Source organism: Oryzias latipes, chromosome 21 (assembly GCF_053564925.1).
Source record: "Oryzias latipes strain Hd-rR chromosome 21, Olatipes_Hd-rR_3.1".
Taxonomy (NCBI): Eukaryota; Metazoa; Chordata; class Actinopteri; order Beloniformes; family Adrianichthyidae; genus Oryzias; species Oryzias latipes.
In genome coordinates this window covers 6,329,934-6,337,793 of record NC_136257.1, presented here as the reverse complement: position 1 = coordinate 6,337,793, position 7,860 = coordinate 6,329,934, and the positions used below count along the sequence as shown (strand labels likewise).

Sequence of the window (7,860 nt, the reverse complement as noted above, 5' to 3'; positions counted from 1 at the left end):
AAAATAACCCTACTTTTCATTGACTGACTGTACCTTCAATTTAAATTGTTTTAGATAAATGCAGAGATAGAATTTCCCCATTGTGGGATAAAATAAAAATAAATAAAGTACCTAAAATCAAATGGAATGCAACAATCAACGAAATCCTGAGAGAGAGAAAAAATAAAACATATTTATACATTTTTCGTGTTTAGGATTTAAGGGGGAAACTTAGGAAAGAAAATAAAAGAAAACAAAAAGATGGTTTTACGATTTTTTTTAAAGAACCGTAAAAATTAGGGGTGTAATAATTTATTTTACCAATGATTCCATTCATATCATAATTTGTGACTGAAAATAGAATTCAAGTCGATATTGGTTGATTTGAATCCGTCAAGGAAAGCTTTAGCCAAAAATTCTGACTCAGAAATAAATACAGGTGACATTTTCCAGATTCCTTGTATTTCTTGCAAGTGTAAATTAAATATGTTTACAAACAAACAAGTAAACAACAATTAGTGGCAAATCCATTCATATTCAAGTTTCATAAAGTTCATCCCACTACTGTTTTTCCACATCCAAACAGTCCTAAGGGAACATTATTAGAACATTCCGTTGGACTGGAATGATGCCCTGATCATTTCCTTGACCCCTCACATGTGAGTTGTCCGCTGTGATGGAATTTGGTCATTTTACATCATAGTAAAATAAACTTTCCGTGCCTTAATTCATATTTTCCAATATCAGTTGTCGATTTATCTCATTTTGAAACTTTTTTTTTGTACGGGTTGATTCAAATCAATTCTGCCGCAGGCAAATATCTGGTTGGACTTCAGGAATAAAAATCAATCCATTGATCATTCTACTAATCAGTATTCACCCCCGGCAAAAATAAAAGTATGTAATGTAAAAACTTTTTAAAAAATATACATCAATATTCTTTGTATTTTATTATTGTAACAGTGTTCAGAAAACATAGCTCTAAACACACTTAAATAAAAACAGTTTCCTCTGCTTTATGTTCTATTGTGTTTATTTTTGACAGCTCGCAAAAGCACAGTTCTTTAATAGTAAAACCAAAAGTTAAACTGCTAACTAATAGCATTAGTCAAATACTTTAGATGACCACAAAGAGCTCCAAAGATGATGTGTATTCCCTAATATACCAAATAGTTGAACTGTGTGGTAAAGCACATATGAATAAGTATCCCATAAAGTTGACATTAATGTGCAATGCTGCCAGTTAGAGGACACACACAGTATTGCACACAAAAGCGTTAATATTTAAGCAGCTATTTTTCTCTTAACTTTGCTTTATCAGTTGCAGATCTTTTTAAAGTTATTTTAATGTATTCTTTCATTTCACTTCTTCATCTCTTTTTCCTTCAGGTCTTCCTCATTGTATTCTGTCTTCTCCTCAAATTCCCTCTCAATACTTTTCTCCTCTTTTTTACTTCCACATTCTCCTTCAGCTCCGTCGCCTTTCCCGTGCCCATCCTCTGCTTTTTCTGCCTCTTTTTTCTCTTCCCAGTAATCTGTTGCCTTCAGACCAGATTGGTCTCCCTCAGGTGGTCTTTCAACTTCTTCCTTTGTGCTTTTAGTGCTCTCACCGTCTCCCTCTTTGCTCACATCCTCAACATCTTCTTCCTGATCCTGTATTTTCGCCTTTTCACATGAATCTCCCTCTTCTCCTTCTGCCTCTTCTCGCTCCCACTTGACTTCCTCTCCTACACCCTCTCCTCTTTTCTTTGTCATCTCTTCTATCTCTCCATATACCAACATATCAGCTTCCTGTGATGCAAGCTCCCACTCGAGTCGCTCCACCCTGGCCTGCATTTTGCTGTTGCTTGATTCTAATTCCACCATTAGTCGAGCAAGTTTTGTTTGCATGAGCTCCAGGTGGTCCTCCAGTTTCGTTAACTTGGTTTCAATCTGATCTGCATCCCCATCTCCTTCTTCTGCACTCTCGTCCAGCATCCCCATCTTGACAAGGATCTGTCTGCCTTTCTCCTCCAGGTGGCGTTTGGCTGCTGGAAACTGAGAGAGGACGTCTGTCAGGTCTTCCTTTGACAAGCTAAACACGTCAGAATAACCGATGCTCCGGATGTTGGCTGTGCGACGATTCCCAGACTTGTTGCCTGAACATAAGCAGAGGCATTTGGTAAAAAGGTTAACAAATTTGAGATGATAAAGAACAGTGGTGCTATATTAAACTTTGTTAACCCTTAGTAGTCTGGGGCCTTTTTTCAGGTTGTTTTCCTACTTTAAAATGTAGTCCATTATACCTATCTTTTAGGTACAATGCTAGCATCTTTTTAATACAAATATGTTTTGTTATATCACACAATACTTCCACAATGAACCTGAAACTATTAAAAAAAACTAAATTCTGAGTGGTTAACATTGTCATTTTATTTTTTCAAAATAAAAATAAAAAGAGATCAAACAGTGTTTGTGCTTCAACAAAAGATCAAACAGGAAGAGACAAAATAAAAATGTATGAAATCCAAACTTCAACGCAAAGACAAGGTCAAGACTATAAGGGGAAAATCTCTAAATGACCAGGCAAAGCTGTATACAATGTTCCAATGATTTATTCCAAAAGATTATTTATTTCAACAATTATCTGTCATGACTCTTGTCCTGTTTGTTTTAAACCAGAAATTTCAAAGCTGAGAACTTTTTGAAATCTTCACATTCAATTTTGATGAAAACTATGCTAATGGAGGGTCAGTATCAAACCGATGATGTGGTTGGCAAATTCACTGGGGAGTTACAGTTACAAGGTTCACTTTTAAGATTTAAGAAAAAATAAGATTAACATTTATTGCACAGTTTAAAATGCTAAAAGTAAGAGTAAAACAACAATAAAGATAATATCTTTATTCATTTTGATTTTAAAAAAAGTTTTGTTTTTGTTTTTAACAAATCTAAACACTCAACAATATTTCTTCAATAGAAAAAAAACTAACATATATGTAGCAGCTTTGTTTTGTGCAAAAGATGCAACTCACCTCTAATATTGAGGATGCTAATTTCACCAAAAAAATTCCCTGCACTCAACACGGCAAACTCTGTGACCCCGTCATCTGCCACAACAGCAAGTTTTCCCTCTTTGATGATATACATTTCGTGGCCCACATCACCCTTCCTGCAGACATATTCTCCTGGACTGAACACCTAAAAGATAAAAACACAAAAGCTCATTAAATGTAATCCAAGCGTGCACTATAAGAAAATGCTCGACTGCTGCAAGCTACAGAATGTTGAACCTGATACATTTAGATTGTTTCAAAAAAGCTTAAGTCTTCAAAGTCCCACCCTGATCATCTTTTGATCTAATTTAAGAAAGCACTATTAGTGGTCATTCAATAAGATTATGTCATTTTAAGCCAAATTCAAAAAAACAAAACACCAAAAACAGGATTTTTCTTTAGAACAAAGTAAAACCAGTATAGTTATTCTTTCTATAAGTCCTTTAGTTGCACTGCATCTTTTCCCCTCCTGACCTGCGGTGTTAGCTTGAGGACTAGCTCCTCCAGGAGGCTTTTCTCGCAGTTCTGGAAGATGGTGACTTTGGAGAGTGTGGGGAGGTGAACGCTGACACCAATCTCCGTCCTCATGTGTAAAGGCAGCTGCAGCAGGATTTCGTTCTCTCGCATCATCTTCTTGTTTATGTAGAGATGCTGGTACCAGTTGTCAATGCGCTGTCGCAGCTCCTTGCTAACATGGTGGCTGCGCAGGTATGCTTTCACCTGTTGATGAAGAATTGCATACTTTGTATCACTTTGGAAAAATAAGATACCTTGCAAAAAATGTTTGTTATTTTAAAGTTAGGCTGAGGACACACAAGATGTGACCAACAATTCCAAAATGGTTCCTAGCAAATGGGATAAGACATATGTAATTAGCTAACTGCAGTTTGGTGTCCTGAGCTTCACTCGCAGTCATTCAAACATGCAACATGCTCTTGGATAATCACACACGAGAACTGGTTATCGATCCAACTGTAAAGATACTGTAAACAGGTTCCCTTGTCCTTAGCTGGTTTGACAAATCATGTAGTCTGTAATACCCCATCAAACACAGTGTGATCTACAGGATATCAGACATCACAAAATCTTTTAAGCCTTAGTCACAACTTTCCTGACAGGTAGATCCTGATCAATGGGCAACTTGTACTGGCACACATGTGGCCAGCAGGAAATGTCAAGGTTGTAGAGTGCTAAATGAATCTGTAGAGTAAAAATGTTCATGGACATTTTTTCTACTGGCATGCTGCGTGCGGCAGGTCGTAGCAAACACATAAACAACACTTAAAGTTAAGTAAGGGTGAAGTAGGTTAGAGGAATTTTTTTCAACCCCCTCCAAACCTTGCGCACTTCTCCAGGGGCGCTCTTCTTGCATTGTCTCCTTGTGCAATACTTGCACGCAAGCCTGACTGTCAGAATTAGAGAAATTAGACCATCAGAGTGTAGTTTGTGTGGGCATCCTATGGGCACTTACGTTCACCTGCACACCATGTGTATGCAGTATTCACGCACAATCAGTAAGGAGGCAGATTTAGAGTTTGACATGAGGGTATTGCACGACAGTATCACATGTACGTCATATGTGCGTGCAACTTACATTATCCCTACATGATAAACTTGACCAAACAATGGTACCTTAACAATGAACATTCCATTTCCATGACCTCCTCTGAAGTGACCGTACAAGCCTCAAGGGAACTGCTACACACACCTGTGCTCCCTTTAAAATGCAGACACTCCTGTCCACAACCCTTCATGGGCCCAGACAAGTCAAAATCCTCATCACCTGTACGAGTCAACCTCCCTATATGGGTGCTTGTGACTAAGGCTTTACTCAAATGTTTCTCTTTGGGCCTACACTACTTCACATTTTTCAGCAACCCTAAAACTTACCAGCTCATGATTCGGAAAGAAGACGTTATCACGATCTCTCAGGCTTGTTATGACACTGCCAACATTACCAACAATTGAAGCAAAGACCAACACAGCAATGAGCAGGTCTGCAATCATAAATAAGAACTCTTCTTCTCTTTCCGGAAGTGGTGTGTCTCCAATGGTTGTGAAGATATTTGTAGAAAACCAGAAGCAGTAAACGTATTGCCGCTGCATAGTGGCGAAAGTTGGATTGGAGATGTTGGGATAGACCCAACGATCCATTCCAAAGCCAATGTAATCAGAGAGCGAAAAGTAGAGACAGGCATTCCAGTGGATCAGCACAAAGATGTACATCATGAGCTTGGTGATACGAAAAGTGTTGGGGTAGGAAGTTCTCGTCTCCATGCGATCCAATGCCTCGTTGAGTCGCGGGATGCGGAGTAGGCGGTTGACTCTCACCATAGGAGTTTCAATTCCAAAAACAAAGTAGAGAAAGTCCGTGGGAAGAAGGGAAAGTAAGTCGATCAGGAAGCGCTTGGAGGTGAGGTAGCGCTTCCTCAAACGGGTTAAGTTCTTGATAAGGATGCCTTGGTCTAAGTAACCTAAAGTATATAAAAAGAGAAAACAAATTAAACACAGACTTCTTGGAACAGGTCTCAAGATGACTAAAAATATATTTAGAAATCATTGCCCAAGACAATGCCTAAGAACCCAAATTTTGGTCAAAAGTGTCAGAAGTCAGAGCTCTGTCACCAGTGGGAACCATCTCCAGTGTTCTGAATCCACAGCAACCGCAGCGCACAGTTTCTGGATGCCACACACCTGACTCTCTTTTGCAATCACTCACAGTAAACTTAGGCACTGCACTGAGCCTCACTCAGTGTGAAGTATTGTTTGTGCGTCTCTGCCTGCATCACTGAACGTTATATCTGGATCTAATCTTTTGATTTCCTGATCCTGTTTTGTCTCTGACTCCGTTTGCCTGCTGCCCACCCCGAAACTCACCTGGATCCTGACTACTCTAGCTTCTGAAGCTCTCATGCTTGATATCGACCCCTTCCTGCCTGACCCTGGTTTAGCTTTGTGGACTTTTAAACTAATATAACCTGCTGCAACTGGAACCAGCCGTGTCCCCATTTTTTGTGACATGAACACAAGTTCTGTTTTTAACACCAACAATGGTTTTGGCTTTACACCTTGAAGGGCTGAGGGATGTTACACAGTAGACTGATATGTTTACAGGGGGGCTGTTTTTGCTGTGAAAGTACTCTCATATTTTAAATTAAAAAAATTATATGATATGCTTTATATAGGTATATTTTAGTGTTGTTGACACTCATAATTTTATTAAATATATATTTACAGTTTAACATTAAATCAGAAATAAAAGAAAATCAGCAAACATTTCCTCACTATGTTAAATACAACTCTGACTGTTCGACTGATTGATTTTCTCTAAATAAAATAGTTAAATAACTATGATAAATGAAAATTGATAAAGGGTTTGAAATAGGAGAAGGTTGAAGAAAAATCGTATTAATTCCCATCCCAAATCTCACTGTAATTTATGCATACATTTTATACGCACATTACAGATTAAACACACAATCTGTACAGATTAAACACACAATCTCCGGTTGAGCGGGAGTGGTTCCAGATTTCAGTTGGCTCGTTCCTGCTCGTACACTTGGCTGTGGACCCTGCCACTGGCTCATCTGTGCTCTGCTACATTGGTTATTCTCCCTCGCCTTTGACTCGTCTCTGCTCCTGCTCCTTCACTTGGTTGTGGACCCTGCCTGTGGCTTGTCTCTTGCCCCCAGCTGCCCCCCAATTCATCTGGATGAAGCCCATCTGCTGGACTATTTAAACATGTAGTTGTAGGGTTAGATTATCTAATTCTTCTATAAGAGTCCTGGTACATCGGCTGTCCGTGCTGGGGGAGGATCCCCCCTGCATGTGGACACTCCTGAGGTTTCTTCTTTTTTTTCCGCAGTACGTTTTTTAGGAGTTTTTTCTTACCGAGAAGGAGGCTCTAAGGGCAGGGATGCCAGTTTAGTTTAGTCTGTTTGGTTTAGTTTAGCCATTACCTATTGAATTCTCTGACTTCATGTTCTTTTTGATTTCATGTTTATTATACGATTATGAAGCTATTGTTTTAATATTGGGCTATATAAATAAATTTGAATTGAATTGAAAATAGCAACAAAACAAAGGAAAGAAGAAAAGAAAAATTTATGATCATATTTGGCAGAATGAGAATACAATGACTTGTGCATTTTTCTCCAATATTTTGAAAGAACTCCACTTTGGATATGTCTGATATTTTGATTCAGCATCAAAAGTACAGTTGTCGAAATGAGAAGGGTTACCTGTATGAAGAGTGAGGATTGTGTCAGCATAATACATAAGGTCTGACATATAGTCCAGGGTGAGCCACACAGGGAGGTAGCTCACAGCAATAGCTTTGAAACATGTCCTGGCAAAATGAAACCAGACTGACTTCAATGGTCCATATGGAACAAAGGTTAAACATTTAAAAAGAAATTTCACTCAACTATATAACCTAAGTTAAAATTGTTTACCTCAAGATGATGATTACCCAGTTGTAAAGAATGGGCACTATCATCACATGGAGCCAGATGTAATACGAATGATCAGCTGGATCAATCACCCATTCCTTCCAACTAAGAGAAAAAGAATAAAGGGAAAGACTAAGCATTACAAGAAAAGGGCACATACCTGTACTTACCGTACTGAATACGTGTGACAGTTTTTTATTTATTTAAAAATGTTGACAATGATCCAAATTTGCTTTGGTCTTTCTTATTCTATTTAGGATCTTTTTAAGTAACATTCAAAGTGCTGATTTTTTAAGATAACACAGTATTTTCCTTCTGAACCACACAATGAATTTTACTGTTTCACTAAAATAGAGATATTAAACAGTATTTCCAGATTATTTTAACTTCCTTGA

At 38.2% G+C, this 7,860-nt stretch overlaps 1 protein-coding gene across 1 annotated transcript; it reads right to left on the bottom strand.

Moving 5' to 3' along the window:
* Window positions 1–1,197: 1,197 nt before the first annotated feature.
* cnga4 (cyclic nucleotide gated channel subunit alpha 4) lies at window positions 1,198–7,597 on the bottom strand. Its single transcript, XM_020713200.3, has 6 exons — window positions 7,469–7,597; window positions 7,256–7,362; window positions 4,905–5,488; window positions 3,489–3,734; window positions 2,994–3,159; window positions 1,198–2,117 (listed from the first exon to the last, which is right to left on the bottom strand). Exons 1-6 carry the CDS (start codon window positions 7,510–7,512, stop codon window positions 1,342–1,344), a joined length of 1,923 nt encoding a protein of 640 aa, XP_020568859.2. The 5' UTR covers window positions 7,513–7,597; the 3' UTR covers window positions 1,198–1,341.
* Between the last annotated feature and the right edge of the window lie 263 nt (window positions 7,598–7,860).

Bases quoted from the DNA above. Each gene is read 5' to 3' on its own strand.
- cnga4 (XM_020713200.3), bottom strand. From the start codon at position 7,512: ATGATAGTGCCCATTCTTTACAACTGGGTAATCATCATCTTGAG. The intron at 7,363-7,468 runs GTAAACAATTTT...TCATTTTGCCAG, and splicing joins TGGGTAATCATCATCTTGAG to GACATGTTTCAAAGCTATTG. The intron at 5,489-7,255 runs GTAACCCTTCTC...TATATACTTTAG, and splicing joins AATCCTCACTCTTCATACAG to GTTACTTAGACCAAGGCATC.